Source organism: Diadema antillarum, unplaced genomic scaffold (assembly GCF_040938485.1).
Source record: "Diadema antillarum isolate AM-2024a unplaced genomic scaffold, OU_Dant_1.0 seq00000271_RagTag, whole genome shotgun sequence".
Taxonomy (NCBI): Eukaryota; Metazoa; Echinodermata; class Echinoidea; order Diadematoida; family Diadematidae; genus Diadema; species Diadema antillarum.
Genome location: NW_027271306.1, coordinates 569696 through 589689, shown reverse-complemented (window position 1 = coordinate 589689; position 19994 = coordinate 569696). Strand labels below are relative to the sequence as shown.

The window sequence follows — 19994 nt, the reverse complement described above, 5'->3', positions numbered from 1 at the left end:
AACACACATTACAGCATATCATCATAACGACATATCCCCCTGCCAAAACAACAACAACAACAACAACAACAACAACAATTCACGCTCCACGACACAACACAACACAACACAAGAAATCGTTGCTTCTTCGAGCCCAGTATTCATCTAATGACATCAACTCTTCCAATTCAAACAGCAGTCTGTGAAATTCGAGGAGAGCGTTTATGAAGAAGTTTTTTTTCCCCCTCCGGAAGTTGATATCGTAAAAAGAAATATCGAAACATTTGCATAAAATTCTTGTCTGACAGGGTTTTCATCCAAATTACAGAACTGGAATAAGCCCTGTCATATTTAAGTCAGAATCGTCTGATGCTTGGATTTGTCACTCTTCTGATTCATTCAGAAATAAGAAACGTTAACATTTTAAAACGAGTAATTGATATATAAACATGGGAACCTTGATATTTTCGAATCGTTTCACATATTTCACAAAGTGCATTAGAAAATTCTGATACTCAAGCCTTGTGGCGGCTGAGGGGAATTTATGAGTCAATTTTTTTAGAACTTATTATCTGCACCAATCACACACTCAAGCACATCAAAATAACTGTCCTCTGGCACATTAATGAATTTTTTTTCAGACATGGAGGACAACGCTTGCAGAGAAATACTTTCGTTGTGTATGTAAAAGTAATAAAGCACAAATATGATGTCGAACTTATAACAATAATCATAAATAAGAAAATCGTACTCATAAACAGTTGTTATAATCTTTTTGTTTTTGAAAACTGCCGTGCAATATAACGCGTTTCACTTTATAAAGAGAAATGTGAAGTCACTATCGTTTTAATTCCACGAATAGGAAAGAGCCATGGCAACGGAATGGTGGTCTCGAGTTCAAACTAATTTCGCCAAAGGTTATCACAAGTCGGAAATATGACTACGACATGACCGAACGGGACAAACCAACACTTTATCATTAAAGTACTCGTGTCTTTCCAGGTCTAATTAGATCTTTTTATTTCAGTTTGATGTGACAATGACAGATAACCCTTGATATGACGCAGTCGGGAAAAAATACGTGGGCCTATACGTGCATACAAAATCATGCATTGAATATGTCGAGAGGTGGTTAGATGTTATTATTTTAACATATAGGTCCTACTGTAAATAGATCTGAATAATTGCAATCATCAGCAAAGATCGTTTCAACGTCACGGGGCCCTGTATAATGTTTTTTTTTGTGTGTGTGTGAATGTGTGTGTATTACTGTATGCATGTGCAATGTGTATATTAATTGTACATATGTGTTTATCTTCGTCACTCGAATGATATAAGCACATGACTCCCCCTTTAACTTTAACCCTAATTCTAACAATATTCTAAAAATACTTGCGTCTCCTTATACGCCGTAAGTTTCCATGGCATCGTTAAAATTTCTCGTTGCTTCTACAAAACAGTCTAAATGATGGAATGGTGCTGCTTTGATTTGATACGTATAGGCCTATCATCTTATCACTGACATTACCTACTTTTAACTTGTTGAATTCAACATACTGAACAAGACGTCTCGATGTAATAGGAGACTTTCACCTCAGCTATTACGTTCCAGCTGCGCCCGCTGCATGACCGCGAGGAGGCGCAAGGCTGTTTTGCGAAATATCTGGAGCAAGGTTCTTGTCAAGTATGGTGCAAAACACTGTATATCTAATCGAACAAGACGGCAGATGTGTTAGGGATCACTTCTAAAGGTCATCCATTTCCTCCCCTATTTATCGTATGCCGACATATCACCTTTATGGGAGGGTGAAGAAAAATATTCACGTCGCGGAAGTGGTGCTTGGGAGGTGAAACGTGTCGGCGTGTGGCAAGTAAAAGAAGGAGAAACAAGAACAACGAATTAGGAATCGTTGATTTAATCTTTCTATAGCTATTTGAGGGTGTGAAGTATGTCACGAGCTTTAGCGGTGTCATGAGCGGACGATTAGATTGATAGTACGGGGACTATAGCCCGGGGACATTTAAGAGGAAAATATGGTCAAAACTGTTAAAACAAAACAAAACGAAAAGGCTTAAACTTGCTATGTCATTTACATATTTATATCATTATGATTTAAATGTTTCGGCAAAGCGAATGCTGTAAATAACATTTCAAAGCCCTTTGGGAGAAAATTCGTCGCATTTCGTCATATAAATAAATAAATAAATAAATGAATATATATATAATATACATTATTCAAAGCTATATCTAGATTTACGAATTTATTCATAATCCATATGAAAAAGGGCTTTATGTCGTAATCTTTCCGCATGGGATTTTGTTTGTTAATATTATGATGTGTGAGTGTGTGTGTGTGTGTATGTGTGAGTCCATGTGTGTGCGTGTTTTTTTTTCAATGTTCACTTTTCAGCTATAACAATGAGTTCTGCCACCTCCCTCCTTGTTGACTCGTATAAAAAAATAATAATTAAATGGAAGTAATTTACAAATGTGTAGATTGATAGGAGACACTTCGTAAGCCATATTGTTATCACACACATTCTTGAAAATTCTTCCCCCCCCCCCCCCATTATGATTGAATCAAAATGTCAACTGCAGAGATTTGATTCCGAATGGATGATCGGTCTATCTGGATTCTTTCTTCTTCCCCCTTCAAGTTAACAGTATTTCCCTTGGCGCCTCCCCACCCCCTTCTCGCTCTCTACATTTTTATCTCACTGTAATCCTAATTCCCTCCATGGTGCTATCGTTCACTATACATCAATCTAGCTCTCCTCTAAGTTTTCATTAGACTCTATTTGCTAAAACGGGAAACCAAATATTTGAATCTCTTTTTTTTTCATGATTGGTTTGTTTTCATCGATCGCGAATGTCAGTCCTAATTGTTTAAAAATATACATGTTATTTGTCGCTTGTCATTTCAGAGTTCAAATTGACAACTTGGAGAAAAAGAAAAGAGGGATGGAATGTTATGGTGAGCCTTCATCCACTGAATAAATGCAGGAGATTTCCTGTTTCGTAAGGTTTGATCATGTTGATATCGAGACGTAATGAGCCACATTTCCTTCGGTCCAGTCCAAAGCAAATGTCATTTCTTTCTCAACCCTAATTCTCCTATATTCGACCCGACGCACGGATTAATATAGAAACTTGACTTGTGTGCTGGCAAAACAACTCCGTGGTCGTCTGTCGTCTTAGCGTCATTTTTTCTGTCTTCTTTGTCATCACACCATTATTTTTGTCCTCCTCGGCTTAATAGGCTAATTTCACCGGCATTTTAGGAATGGGACAAGTCTGTGCAGCTTTGAATCGGATGCCCACAATGCGATTGCTACCAGGACTTGTTAAAGGGTACCGAGGCATCCGCTTATAGCTCTCAGGAACGCGCAGCAATTATTGCAAGACTTCTTCTCATGTGGTGATATCCGAGAGAGAAAGAAATCGACAGAGGAGGGCAGTCTATTGGAGCCAACGAAAATTGCGCATTATGTCATCCACGCATGCGCAGATCTGACGTAAACTAATCCGTAAATGTTCTGTAATTCTATATAATTATACATGACGATCTCTCTCTCAACTTTCTTTTTGCAGTCATATGACGAAAATCTAAGCAAGGATATTTCTAAGTGTATTGATCATATAGTTGACAACGTATTCTCTTAGTAACCAGTACCTATATAGTAAACACTACTTTATATTAAAATCGGACGATTAACAGCTGGAGGACCTCGCCCCTTTCATCTGGTCATAAGTTTTCTTATTCTTAGCGCGAGAGTTGAAATAATGTGGAAGCTGCTTTTTGTTTTTAGCCTACTTATTCTACAAAACTGTTCTATACATTGAAAGCATTCGTTTCATCATCGACCAGAGATGCCTAGAGTCATCAAAAGCGCCGTTAGTTGCCAAGTTAAAGGTGTCAGTAATAGCGTAGAAATAAGACTATTCGTATCTTACAGACGATGTCACAGGTTACGCAATGTAATGTCTCTATACAACGATCTTCGCAACTGAGGAATGCTGACGTCACGGCGTTCGTCCGCCCAAGAGGAGCGCGTCCTGGGCAGCGCCGGTCGGCGATCCATGGGCAGAAAGAAGAGGGAGAGCTGAAGCTCATCTCCAGCTGAATGAAAATAGCTCGGATTTCCGAACTATGGCACCATGGGGCAACCGTCTCTGTGCCGACAACAACCCCATGCGATCATCGCATGCCGCCCGCCCAAACACCGCATCCCCATGTCTCCACGGTGATGGCATGAACTGTCGACGTGGGATCCCTCGTAAATTAAAAAATATATATATCCTCCTTACTGAGAAATCATTGCAAACCTCTCGAAGAATCGGAGAGTCTGCGAGTTTTCCCCTAAATAGCTACAGTAAGGTGGCAAGGTATGAAACTAAAAGAGTATCTGACAATATACGCTTACTTACAAAAATATAAGCACATTGAGATAGAATCTAGAAATCTCAAGAAAAGCTTCATTTCGCGCTTTAACGTAATCCAGTCACCATGCAAGACAGTGCAGATAATTTTCTCCCTATATGATACGGTTTTCTGTTTAGCTCATTGTCCATGATGTCTGGTCATTTTTGCCCATCACATCAAATCAAAGTCTATCTCCTCCTCTTCATGTACTAATCGATTATCATGTCTGCAGAATAATGTGGATTATTTATTCAATACTTTCGAATTGACGAGTTGGGCGAACATATCTAGCTACTAGTAATCATCGGCTTCATTTTCCAATGGCCCCGTCGCCAGAAACTTCGCGTTTACACGCAACAAGAAAAAACAAAACGCAAGTCCCCTAATTCGTGTTTAAATGCACGTCCGTTGCTGAAAGGACTTGCGTTTGATTTCGTAAGCAAATATGAAATGCAACTTCGCATTGAATAGAGTTGTATTCGATTCGTAGTAGTTAATAAAACCGCCGAAATGGCAGCAAAAAAGGCGCAGTTACAACCAGTGTGCTGATATTTTTCGTATGATACTGGCCTACGAAACAGGACAACTCCTTTGGGCGTAGTGATATATAATTCATCAGAAATTACTAGCTCAGACGACAAACAGACATTTGATACGAGCACAATTAATTTGACTGCGAATTATAAAGAACATGACGCGAACGTCATTCCATCTGGATCGTCGTCTTACGAAGATAGCATTACATGTGTGTAGATAGCAGTGTTCACTGAGGTACGTGTAATGCTGTATCTGAGTGACGTACACGGCACTTGCAATGACAACCCCCGCGAAATTTAAATCATATTCGAAGTCGCAACCAGCAGGATTTTTTTCCCCCGTTACAGTGTTGTATTGACCATCAAATGTACCAAATGAAAGCATCATAATTCACACGTCAGAAATCATTTTGAATGTAAAATACGAGCTGCGATAAATGCGACCGTAAAAACTCCAGCCAACAAAGTCGCCGCAGTATAGGCCCTATCAAATGATACCAGAAGTTGCGTTTTAAGGTATTGTTTACCATTGAGAGCAGTGATTTTAAAAAAAAAGAATGTTTGAGTTATCACAATTAATGCATATAAAAGGTCAGTTGTATCGCAATACATCCTACCATATAAAAATTTCGCAATAAAGCCTCAAATATAACTACTGGCTTTGATCCTGGAGAAGGTCACTTCGATATTTGCAACTTTTTTTTCAACCTGAATCATCAATTTCAGCAAAGTTTTAAGCCTTTGAGGACGAGTCCCGGCAATACTCGGGCAAGTGTCTGTGGGAAATGCGTGTTAAAGCAAAAGCAGTCCGTCCTCAACGTGTAGGCCTAATCATGCTAAAAGACAAGTCTGGTTTTAATCCTTCCGAACATGGGATTTCGTTCTGAACGTGTACTTTCATAGTAATCACATTCATTTCCGTCATTCACATTTCACAAGTACAGCAATGGGAACACTATGCTGTTATGTCTCGGGATCAGCTAACTATCGAGTAATGTATTTATACATTTCGTTTTGTTTTCCTTATTAAAACGCTTCGATCATGAATATACCATTGCTATATCGAAAGTTCACTTACTGTTAAGATGCAAGCCCATTATTTCCATCAGGGAGGTGGATTGAGGCTATACATGTATCTCCTGCGCTTTATGTTATCGTCAGTTACTTTTTCCCTTTACATCACTTATCAGTATCTTTAGTTTAAAAATCGCATAAGCCTATAACCCCAAACTGATCGTTCGCGGTTGGTGGTGATCGAAAATGACCATGTTATGCGTGATTTAGAATATAAGTCAAAGCATTGACACCAGTTATGTCAGCATGGGCATAGAAGTATTAGCACTTACGCAGAATGAGGAAATTCATAATTCCTGTCTCTAAAAGCCTAAAATAGTGTGCAATAACTTTCCTCTCAGATTAACTGCAATGAAAGTCTTTCCTAAACCAGCTTCAAGTACTGAGGACGACCTGACCCGTCGCTAAATTTTGTGATGTGTGTATAACATGAGCTCCGCTGGAGGAGCGGAACTACGGAATAAAAGGGAGAAAATGAGGTAAATGGAGGAACAATTCAAAGATATGAGCTAAATGCATTGAAAAATGCCTTGATGCATTTCCACCAATCATGGAGCTCCTTGTTTCAAGAGCCTATAAGAGTGAGAAAAAAGAAAATTTATGGTCCCCCAATAAAAGGATACTATAGAGATCTCAATGTGAGGAATGTCGAAATGCCTATGACAGCCGATTGTCGTCAACCTGCATTAAAATTAGAACAAAATGCTCCCTATGGAACGAGAATGATAACTTCATAACCCAAGCTGCAATGTCCTCCTTCTCATGCTTCTGAAACAATTTTTAACACACCAACCTCCGCAAGGATGAAGCAATTCCCACGGTTATGAAATGCGCTATATAAGAATTAGCCATTTTCCTTACTAGTATTTTGACTGGAAAGAGAATTGAAGACCGCTGCGCGCATATGCTCCGTCTCTTGCTGCAGATCGTGCAGTCATCACACTCAACATACAAAGAACCTTGAGTTTCAAAAGTTTTTTTCCAACTAAAGTTTTACGCGCACACCTGCTTCGTTTTGTTTTCAGGTAGGAGATAGTTTTGACGACGGCAGACATGCTGTGACATTCATGTCATCTCATGACATTTATTGTCTCACATACTCTGACCTTGGGACCCCATTACGAGCTTACTTTTTTATGATCATCACTGAGTAGAAGCACTGCTTTCGTCGCAGTCCTTTCTTTTAAAGAGAATATCAACATCGCAGCGCGCCAACAATCGAGAGAGAGAGAGAGAGATGTAAATCAAATTGCTGAAAGCATCATATCGCCCTCGGGAATTTCAAATTGCATTATTCGTTGTCATGGATAGTATACATGTACATTCTTTCCGTCTAATTTGAATTGTTGAGGAAAACAAGTTGATGCTCATAGATCAAACATACAAAACGAACAAGTCACATGGGAATACAGTACATTGGCATGTATCATATTCGTAGATCAAATACAACATAATACTGATTCGTTTAGTTCTGTTTTAAGGGAATTAAACTTCAGCTTCTACATAAAGAGCTTTTTTCATTGCGTGCAAAATTCTATTGAGTAAAAGAACAGCTTCAGGATATACAACACGCACTATTTTTACTTTCATCATAAGTCAAGAATATGCCCGTGCAATGTCAAAAAATGTGGTGTTTTTTTGTGTGTGGTGTTGATTTCATGAAGGCACGAAACTTCCCTATGTGCGTTTTAATAGAGAATATCCTAAGAATAACCTGTACATGTATAGTGTGGACAACTTTGATACGAATACATCATATAATTAGAGTTCGCCCTGTCAATGAAATCATCTGAATGCGACATAAGATTAAGAACCACTAAAACTATGACAGTGCTTTGCTAAGAGCATTATTGCCTCTTTGAGTTTGCTTCACCATTATTTATGGAAAATTCGGAAGGAAAAATTCCCAGAATTTGTGGTTTAAGAACCACTAAAACTATGACAGTGCTTTGTAAAGAGCATTATTGCCTTTTATGGTTTGCTTTGCCCTTTATGAAAGCTCTGAAGGAAGATTCTCTGAATAGAAGAACGTGATTCTGTTTGCTTTGGACAAGATATATTTTCCGTCGGATTAAAGTTTACCCATCGACCCGCAATGAACCTATCCCACAAATTCCGTTTTGCTGATCACTTTTAGACTGTCCAAATTTGACAGCCTGTTTTCACATTGCTGGTTGTGGTGTATATAAAAGTAAAACTGACGCTCCCAGTTTCCTGTGGTTATAGAGTTTACGCTCTTGATCCAACGAAGATATCCTTTATTACACTCCTTTGTCCTTCCTGAAGAAATCCGTTCTACCAGGGAGGTTACCATTTCCCTGGTTCTACCTGTGACGCACGACATATCTGGGCCAGCAATTCCCCATGTTGCCAATTATATGTACTTGAGTCTGATTACGGGTACAACTAGGGTGGGAGAGGGGATGGGCGAGACGACACTAGTAAGAAATGAAAGAGTTAAATGATTACTTAATACCTTGTACCAAGGAAATTACAAAGTAATTTTCTCGGTATTTCGCTAAATTGTCATCGATTGTTGTGTTTTGGATCGGTTAAGTTTATGGAGGTACTACGTACGTTTACAGAAGCAGCTCACTCATTTGCGTATTCATATCCACTGTACAAGAATTGTTTTGCAGAAATTAGCAAGATTTCAAAATGTCAGAACTTCCCTTATTTTTCATCCGAGTTCAGTCACATATTTACCGTTACACTCGTAAGTTTTTACTCTTTTTTTTTATGAGACTAACTTATATTTGGACGCGAATTCCCCTTTAAGATTCTGGGTCTTTTCGAATCATACAATTTCTTCATATATCTTACATTCATGTTACCCACTAAGGAACTTCCTTGATGTTACACAATTGGCTGTCATACTATGAATGGTTGAATGGGGGTGGAGTCTGGACAGTGCTTCATAGTAAAGACAGGCTTTCGATAGGGAAAACTTTAGTTGTTATAGAAACAAAGGCGGGATCGGTTTTAGAAAGGAGGTAGTTCTTGGATTTGGACTCAACAACAATTCTAAGTAATGGAATGCTTACGACAGGATGTTTGGGTTTGACTCAACTGGCCGTAACTTGTGGTTTGATTGTAATGTGACTTTAACTGTAACTGTAACTGTAACAGTTCCAAATCTTTAAACGTTCCGAGATAAAAAAGGCCAATTTCTGAAACTGAAAGAAGAGGGAACTCTGCTGATTTCGCTATTTTTTATTGGGTGATGGAAATCACTTTCATTGCCACTCTCTGTGTTAAAATCACGCAGGATTCGACGTCAAAGGTCATAATAAATCATCATAAATGCATTTGTCAAGCAGTCAAATACACTTTCTCCTGTGAAAATGCTTTAGTACTAATATTATGATCCACAGAATACATTGGAATGCACCTTTCCCTCACGGAGCAAAGACAGAGCATGTTTCCCTAGACGGAGCATGTTACCTTTAGCTGTCTTTTGTTAATTATATTAAAAGTAACATGAAACCAGCTGACTTGTGTTGCTTCATATACCCCATTTTTGGTTGTCCCTTGAGTTTTGTGATTTAGAGTCTTATGACTGAAAGTAACGTTCTTTTTCATATTGGTGGTGCATCAATGATAGGATTCCCACCGCAATTGTTTCATCTAGTACTCGATTTCTTTTGTTTATCCCTGGTATATATAGAAATGGATTTCGGTAAAAGGAAGAAGACGAAAAGAAAACAAAAACTCTTTCAAATAAACTGTGGGAAAAGGCTTTGGGAAAGAGAGATAAAAAAATTAATCGACAGATACCCCATCTGATCATACCAATACCCTCCCCCTCCCTCACACACACACACACGTTCGCATTTAAAGGGATGGTAAAGTTTCGGTTAAAAATGCGGCTTCAGGTTTCCAACTTTTTTGATGATGAATTGTTGTTGTTTTTTAGATAATGAGAAATCTCTTATGAAATATGAAACATCATATAATTCTACGAGGAATTCAAAGTTTATTTGATGAAAATTGGTTTTGGAATGGCCGAGATATCCAAAACAAAGCGATCCTAATAAAAGCTAGGTGGGACCCACCTTTTATCACACTCTCAAAACATCCGAGTCAAAAGTGACGCGGAAACTGGGTCCGTTGGGGTCACACACCGTTCTGGGTCAAAAATGACTTGGAATTTGGTCTTGAAGACCCCGAATGGGGTCACCCTAAGGGATTTGTGCGTCAGGCAAAAGTGGTAAAACAATCGAAGATTTCCATCTCCATCTTCTCAGGACCACTGTAAAAAAAAACCCTCCAAAACAAAGATATCTTACCATTGTTGTACATTGCAGTAATGTCTTTAGCCAGGATAGGGTTAACAATTGTTAGATTGTAATGGTCCCAATGGGATCAATGCACGACCGCTGACCGAATTATATAAAGAGTCGATGTCAAGGTTTAGGAGGCCTTGACACGTGCACGTTGTACGAGTTGTAACGACACTCCCACGTTCAAGTTTAAATAAGGAAACAATATTACCTCCTCGCGAGTGAATTTGAAGATGTAAGAAGTTTCTCCCAGCTTCTATCACTCTTCTTGACCGACAATGAACGTGAATTGTGCCAAGGTAATTGATGACCTCACCAGCCATCTTATACCATACAGGCCTATTTTATTGATGTTCAAACCCATTAATTCAATACAAGTATTCATTAAAAGGTTGGTACTCGAAAAAAGTGAGAGCTCTCCGACCTATTCTACTACACCATGGCTTAATTCAAAGATGGAAACAATTTGATACCAAGAGTTATGGGAAGTAGGAATAGCCCATGGGTTGTGCGATGGGGTATTTCGCAAAAAAAAAAACGCGTTGGATCCTTTCTTACAGAATACAGTCGAACAGAATCAAATCTCTTTCGATGAGTTCTTTCTTCAGCATTGGCTTGTTTATGTGGTACCATTAATCACAAAGCGGTCCTGATATTAAAGGTGGGTCCAACCTTCTATATAGGACGTCTCTTTTTTTCTTGGATATCTCAGCCATTTCTAAACCAATTTTCATCAAATAAACTTTGGATTTCTCTTAGAATTGTATGCTCTTCTATATTCAAAAGAGGTTCCTCATTATCTCACACCTGTAAAACCTGAAGCCTCATCCAAACCAAAACTATAGATCCCTACACACGAGATGGGCCTAATTAATACTGCCTTCCACCATTACATTGCTGAATGTCCCAAACAAAATTTTTCAGTGTCACTCGAATCTCTCGATCGCTCGTCATCGATTCTTTTCTCTATCGCTACATCTTTCGCCCTCTACCTGTCTTCTTCTTCTTCTTCTTCTTCTTCTTCTTCTTCTTCTTCTTCTGTAGAAGTGCATCCTTCATAGTTGAAGATGAGAGCACTGCTTGCTCTTTATGTACAATATTATTTTTAGATCGTTATGGATGTTTTACGTATTCCTGTCTGTGTGAGGGCCTATTATGTGTGTGTATACACGCAAAAGAGATATGTAAGACCTATTATGTCAATTTATTTATAATGAATTTTTACAATCACATTCGAGGAAAAAATCTGGAAACACAGATTAGAGAGAGTGAATTGGAAAAAAAAAAAGGTTACGTTCCTTCTGTAAAATACGTTCAGTTCCTTTTGACGTCACAATAGGACGTCTGCAGTTTTCTGTGTTATTCCGCCATAGCACCCTGTCAATCGGAAACGGTAAACGGAAAGCTATTTCCCTTCCAAAGAATAACATTAGTGCCCCGACCACCAGCAGTTGCCTGGTTATGTTGTACCAGTCGGTCTTTTGGGAGGTGGAGGTGGTTCACAAAATAGGACCATTAAAGACCATCGACAACCATTACAACTGGACCATAGCATCCTATCCATGTCAAAGAAAGAAAAAAGATTCCGGAGAGACTGGCTGGAAATCTTTGTTTTTGCTTTATACAGACGAACGTATGCAATTCTAAGTTTATATAGGCTCACAGGTGGGAGGAATGCTGTTTTGTGTGCTCATTCCGCGGACGTCAGCTGTGAGATTATGTTCTGTGATGTTTTTGTTATCTTACTAAAGTGTATTTATTTGTGTATTTATTTTGTTCCTAATCATGCTAATATATCTAAATGCATCACGACATCATGAGTCGTTTCATATCTATCATATTCATATTGCACGGCAAGCTTTCTTCTCATTCTCCATTCATTTTAGAAACTGGAATTAGACCAATTGTTATGTAATCTTAAGAGTAACATGCATACGTGCGTGGTATATAGTATCTTTAATCAATATGATAATCAACTCACTTTAGCCAATTATGAACAGACATTGACTCTTAGCATCAAATACACTTTGGTTATAGTGTCCATACTTTAGAAACAGCTAGTTCCTAAACATATCGTAGACGTCTATCACCATAGTACATTATACTGATGACAATGCCCGCACATAGATTAAAGAAAAATTATGCGCAATTATCATCTAACTGCATTGTGTTGTAGTCGATGCAGTAATATGATAAACGATAAAGAACGAACATTACCTTGCTGTGGAGTGACGAAAACGACTAAACACGTCAAGACGACCAGATGAAGCACTATACTGTCGGCCATCTTTGTAGTTTTATCCCTTGACGACGAAAAAGAAGAAAAGTGGTGACGATACACCAATTAATTGTGATGTGCTGCGATCCTTATTCTGTCTCCGGGTCGCAGCTACCGAGAAACAAAGATGAATCTTCGTCTCTCGCTCTCCAGTCTTCTGACGCTCTCACTGGATGCTCTGCTCGTGAATGCGACAGGCGCGCGAAGAACACGTTACCATCAATTCCAGTCTTTTTATAGCCGATTGTCCAACCGGCGGAAGTGGCGTGTGATGAAGTCGGTACCAGGGCGCGATTACGCTGCCTAGACGTGCTTCAGCCAACTTGTAATATTCCGAGAAAGATGCCATCAGCTTGATCGTAGAGTTGAACAACCCCATCAGTCATATTCGAGAGATGCAATGTATGTATGAATGCAGTGATCACTTCTATTTCGAACGTAAAATGAAATAAAAGTATTTTTTTTAGATAGATCATTTTGTTTGAAAAGCATTTTCACGACAGTTGATAACACACTTGCTATGTATGTGCAGAATGCAAGTTATTAGGTGTTGATGCGTCTACTGATAACAGTGACTGGTCATGAGAATGTGAAAACAACAACATCTGTAATACAATTACGTAATGATAATGATAGTCCTCACAATAGTCATGATAATGCTGCCTATTACTACAGTCCGACGTTTGGTTGTTTATCATCCAAGAATAACATGCACCCACAAAGAAACGTTGAATTGCTGTTATGAGGTTTCATTCCTGTACGATTTTCCAGGTAGAATAACCATTGCAATATAAAGTAGGATAAGAATGTTATATCCTGTAATCAAGGAGGGGGAAAAAGCAATACTGGAGACCACCATAAAACAAGTAAAGGTTAAATTATGGATGCTGTAAAAATAATGAATACAAATAAAAACATTATACATGCACACATACACACCCACATTATATACATATGTATGTATGTATGTATTATATATATATATATATATATATATATATATATATATATATATATATAACGAAGAATCAAGAAATAACCTGGTAATGAATTATTTTGCCAATAAAGAATGAGATTATGAATGAGTCTGTATATGAGTGCGCCCTCTTCATGTCCAATTTCTGTTTTGGTACCGTCATTCCCCGTCGAGACTCCTGAAGAAGGTAGAAGCCACCGAAAATTTAAAGGGCTTTTTACACTTGTAAATTTTTGCTTAGCCCCACCGTTGGTACGGGACTATCCTTAGCCCACTTTCTGTTTACACTCGTTTTTGCCAAAGTGGGATAGCCCCACCGATAATCCCGTACTATCTGGCCCTGCAAAATAGCAGGGTTAGCACCGCAAGCAAGTGAGTGTAAACAGAACGAAAAAAATAATCCTGGGCTAAGCGAAGGAGACGAAGTCCGACCCTCACTGACCAATCAGAAACGAGGTAATCAAGTGCTGCCGGTGCGTGCGTGTACGTGTACAGTACACAGCGTAATCATGAATATTCATGTGGTTTGGAAAGTACCGGACTAAGAAATGCAAGTGTAAAAAGGTCAATTTTCTCCTTAGCCCCGGACAAGAGCTTAGTACGGGACTAATCGGCGAGTGTAAAAGGCTGAAAAAATTGGTACGGGACTAACGATAGTCCTTGGTCAGAGAAAGTCTGGGGTTAAGAAACACAAGTGTAAAAAGGGCTTTAGTACAATAAACTCATTCTTTATTGGCAAAATAATGCATTACTAGTTTATTTCTTGATTCTTCGTTATATTGCAGCCAATACGTGAATTCGCAACATGTTTGGACCTAGACGATATATAATATATATATATATATATATATATATATATATATATATACTTAGCACCATAAACTGTTATTACCATATCAAACATATTTTCCAAAATAGAAAATAACAATATTAACTAAAATAAAAGAGAAGGAAGGCCTACGTATGTTATGAAGGAATATTATGTTAATTAGGATACAAATTTCGAATACAAATAAAAACATTATACATGCACACATACACACCCACATATATACATATCATCATATTATATGTATGTAATATATATATATATATATATATATATATATATATACATAAACATATCACCATAAGCTGTTATTACCATATTAAACATATTTTCTAAAATAGAAAATAACAATATTAACTAAAATAAAAGAGAAGGAATGCCTACGCACGTTATGAAGGAATATTATGTTGATTAGGATACAAATTTCGAATACAAATAAAAACATTGTACATGCACACATACACACCCACATATATACATATTATGTATGCATGTAATATATAGTATATATATATATATATATATATATATATATATAAACATATCACCATAAGCTGTTATTACAATATTGAACATATTTTCCCAGTGGAAAATGAAATTATTAACTAACATAACAGAGAAGGTAGGCCTACGTACGTTATGAAGGAATATTATGTTAATTAGAATAAAAATTTCGGAATATTAAATATTCCACTCCACTTGATTGTCATGGCAGCCCAAGATGCTTATCAATCAAAGTGATTAGACGTCGCGATTTCTGCATTCTTACTATTTGATCTTTCCTAATTGCGTTTAAGTAGCTTTGCACAAACATATCATACTTTAGTACCTTGTGATATGCTAGTCCGAGATATATTGTCTTTACACGTCTTCTTCCTTGTTTTTATGATTAGTCATGATTAGTCGGAATTTTACGGAACAGGAAGAAGGTCTTTACATTTCCCAATCATAAATATAAAACACAATGAAAGCAAAGTTTGTACAAGGAAAAGAAACATGTGTCATTCAGAGAAGGAAGCCGCAACGCTCTGAGGTCTATTCCATGTCGCCGTGGCATTGGCTGTTCCTTTCTCCTAAACATCCATCTTCCATTTCGACCTTTCTCTCATCTTCTTGCCTCCTTTTCCTTTCTTTTCTTATTCCTCTTTTTTGTCCTTTTCCTTCTTCCATCCGCTTGTCTCCAAATCTCACCAACCCTCCGATTCATGTCAGGAGCCACCGCGCAATTGAAGTGACAGAATTTGTTGGCAAGGACTACAGGACGGTAATTACCTGGATCCCGACAAGACAAGTCACCCGGCCCGGCTTGGCATAGATGGCGCGGATTCCAGAGGACTCCGCGCGCTCGTCCAACAAGACAAGAATGTTTTACAGACCTCACGTCAAGTTCAACCATGGCATCCGAAGTTATGTCATCTTAAAGTCATGTCATAAATACAACCACCCCCCCCCCCCAATTCATTTTGCTACGGTGTTTTCCACATCTGCGTCTGCTTCTACTGCTTCCTTCATCCTTTATTCCAAGCAAAATGAAGACTGGACTCAATGGCATGTTACCATCCCGGGTTGCCATCGAAGTAATCCTATTCTTATTTGTCATATCTCTCATCATTTTGCTATATACTGGATAGTTTTTGAACATTGTTATGCCTTGCACACAGTTCGCTCAATAATCTGAATAGTCTGGACGTCTGCATGTTTTTTGAGGGGGTGATTTTTTGTTGTTTTGTTTATTAGTATTTGTCTTCTGTGTTATTCTTTTTTGGTGAACACTCGTCGTTAAATATGATGTATGTCCCTAAGATTTCATTCTGTTGATAAAAGTAAGTATAGTAGAAGAGGTCTTTTTTTTTCTTGTCTTCACCCATTCATAGTGGTAGGAAGTTTTAAGGAAATTTGAAATTTAAAAATGATGGTAAATGAAGATTAAGATAGTATGCAAGAAATTTTGTGACCAAATAAGATCCTCCGGGGTTTTTTTTTTGTGTGTGTGTGTGATTTGTTCAGCTGACGTTTGAGTGTATATTTGATAAACATAATGTGTATTTTTCAAATAAAATCTTTATAATAAGATGTAAGCTTTATAAGTGCTTAGATTTAATGAGCCAAACCGAATTAGCATGATGAAATCATTCACACGCAGTTTCGGTTTAATCGGTATTATTTTTTGTCATTGTCAGAGAAAACAAGATACGATGTTATATGCATAAATTATAATATTCAGCATTGTGGTAAAGCACTTTGTGAAGAGTGTACTCGTGTTGACTTTTTTTCCTGCCATTCCAAACTGACTTCAAACGAAAGTAAATTCAAGATCTCACGCGTGGGCCTGACGGTACGATTTGATTGAAAGAGTGCATACCATTGATTAATTTTCCTGACTTGCTTTGATAAATCATATATCAGACTTACTCAAGATAGTTATTCAATAAAGTAGGGTAAACGAGGGAAAAGTCAAAGTGTGAGTTTTGTTTATGATGTTTTCAGAAAGTGTATGAAATTTTGATAACTTATTCAAAATGTTTCCGACATTTTCAGATGAATAATGTAAACTGACAAATTGGCAATAAAAGGAATTCCAGGGATTCTTCTTTTGAAAAACAGGGTGCATGATTTCTTTCTTTGCGCACTCAATAAGTGTCCGCCACAAGACGAAATGTTTTCACTGACATTGACGCACGTCGCTCTTGACCTACAAGTCATTCCACAGACAGTTGGAAGATTAAAGGGACTGCACAGTACTGGTTGAGGTGAGGATTCAGCTTGTAATGTTTTGCGCGATATGTAGAAACCACTCTATGAAATGATAAAGAGCGTACAATTCTTAGGGGAATCAAAAGTTTATTTGATGAAAATCGGTTTTGAAATGACTGCGATATCTAAAAACAAGGAAAAACAAAGAGATCCTAATAAAAGTCGTGGCCTGTCAATCTTATTAGGATCACTTTTTGGATATCTCAGCCATTTCAAGGCCAATTTTCATCAAATAAACGTTGGATTCTTCTTGAAATTACATGCTCTGTCAGATTTCATAAGAGGTTTCTCATTATCTCACCAAAAATGTTACAAACCTGAATCCTCACCTCAACCAGTACTGTACAGTCCCTTTAAAGGGGACTTTCACGTATTAACATAGCTTATTTTAACGGGTGCTTTTTGATCATTTTTGAATCTACAGAAATATCACAGATTTGGAAAAGAGTCTGAACACATTTTATTGATTAAAAAAATGACTATATAAAGGCAGGCCTACAAGTTAATCTTTGCCGAATTTGAAATTGTCCAATAGAGAAAATCGTGTAAAGCATAGGTATGATACTGCATTTTACATTCGACGACATAATGATTGATGAAATGTACATCACTTCATTTCAAACTGTTTTGTTTCCTTTGATCTCTCTGTGCTTACTTTTCTGTCTTCTAGTTTAATGTCAATCTTGGTATCTACCTATTCATCTATATACACGTTTATCCTTTCCCTTTATTTCGATATAGGGAAAACATGAAATGAGTTTAATTGTTTCTGTCTTCTGTTGCTTGTAAAATTTTGCCATATTTATCTACAATCGCTCCGAGGAGAGTAAATCCTATCGGATATTTTCATATATATATATATATATATATATATATATATATAATATAATATACATATGCCTATATGCAACATGATAATGTCACAAATTTCTCAATAAAGGAGATGGTCTGAGAGGGTCATGTATGACAAAAACTGTTTCTGCCACCCAAGCAAATGACCTAGATAACGCCATAAGAATGATAGCATTGGATGAAAAACAAAACAACAACAACCGACAAACAAACAGAAACACACACACACAAAAAAAATCAGCCAACAGGTTCTGGTCCGTAGGAGGTCGAAACGGACCAGGTTAAAGTGCTGAGAAGTTGATATCGTCAATATTGTTTACCATCGGCGAGAAAAAGATGATAAATCGATGATTAAACCCAAGGAGATGGTTGGTCCGATGCGGGGCTGAATCTGTTTGAGTGTCCTTAAAATTTAACCCTGCTGGCTGGCTCAAAGCCAGGGGCCTACAGAAAAGCAGGTAAGGGTAACTGTAAATTGACCATTTTTATTTCCGTCGAATAACATAAAGATTGTACAGTTGTCACGTAATATTCGTCTGGTTTTTTGTGTTTGTTTGTTTGTTTGTTGTCGCTGTTGTTGTTGTTGTTGCTGTTGTTGTTGTTGTTGTTGTTATTTTTCAAGTGCAGTGCAATTTTATATAGAGTTGAAATATAAATAGCAGCAGAAAAACAAACAAAGACCCTCCAATACAAGTTGTAAAAGATTGATCGTTTCCCTTATTCATTTCGTTTATTTCATCTCCAACAAATACAATTATAAAATTTGCTTGAATACACATCGTTATGACACGGCAATGTCATAAAAAGCAAACAAACCAACAAACTGTGAACTGGGATAAAATGCCGTAAGTTGTTGGTAATGGAGATGGAAAATATTAATTGATATATAGCGCTTGAAATCAACGGGTTCGATATACTTTTAAGCGATATACTTTTGTATTCGTCGTATGCAACTTACTTATATCGTCACATCACCAAAAAAAAAAAAAAAAAAAAAAAAAAAACAAAAAAAAAACCACGTGTCACTCACCTAAACACTCATATTCTACAAAAATCATGATAATGTTTTAACTGTAGGCCCCTTCCCTTTAAACCATCATCGCTGGTGATATCTAAAGCATTACGCTGGTCGACTGCTTCTTATTAAGCGATTTTAAAGAAACCTGATCACAGCGATGTTACAACATAGGCCTACGGTATACATAGGCCTACAACTTAATTGTTATTCGAAAAATTAAATTTTGAGTTTCCTTTTATAAGTTTTTTCATGACACATGATAGACGGAGTTGTTGTGGTAAAGTGTTTCAGATAAGAGATCCAGCATACGAGAATGTGCGTTCGACTGCCTTAAAACTCAAAGCTCCCGTATCTTTCTCATGCTTGAGCCCGATTCTATTGAAATTTTGAGCATTCGTTTTGGGTTGTTTTTATTTATTTATTTATAGAAAGCACTTGAGTTGTCAGAAATTGTAATTAAGGAATCCTCAATCTCACTTCTATAATTTCTCTGAATTTCTTTTCAGCGTTCGTGGTTTAGAAGGGGGAAAATGAAATGTGTGACAAGAATAAGATTATACACCACAGACAGCACAATTGTGTTTAACGAGCTAAGTTTCTATGGGTAGATCACCTTGCTTAGCTATACTGTAATAAGTGATCAAGGGAGACGTATCAGTACGTAGTTATAAATGCAACTATTGTTGGAACTTGTCTGTATTCGCGCGGTGTTGATGTCGTTGTCCCTCTAACCATTATTATGGATTCGGGTAGATCCAGAAAAAAAAGAAACAACTTTTAACCCCTAAAACCAGTTGGGCAGTACACTCTTTAAAACAATTGTGGTCAATGCTACGACGATAAACAAGTCAAACAATCTTTTAACGATGCCCTCTCGAAATGCAGCACTTCTTCGATGTAATGGGTCCTTTATGTACTGATATCGACTAGTTCCAAGAAGTATTTCAACTCAGGCCCAAAAGGCATGAAATGTATCGTCTAGATTCTAAAA

At 37.5% G+C, this 19994-nt stretch overlaps 1 protein-coding gene across 2 annotated transcripts in view; it reads right to left on the bottom strand.

The window, feature by feature from the left end:
* The window catches only part of LOC139729931 (uncharacterized), a 48353-nt gene extending 35590 nt beyond the window's left edge, over window positions 1-12763 (bottom strand). For both annotated transcript variants that reach the window (XM_071640851.1, XM_071640853.1), the window contains exon 1: window positions 12514-12763. In XM_071640851.1, the coding sequence (XP_071496952.1) occupies window positions 12514-12583 (70 nt within the window). In that variant the 5' untranslated portion in view covers window positions 12584-12763. The remainder of the gene's footprint in view (window positions 1-12513) is intronic.
* Window positions 12764-19994: the final 7231 nt, after the last annotated feature.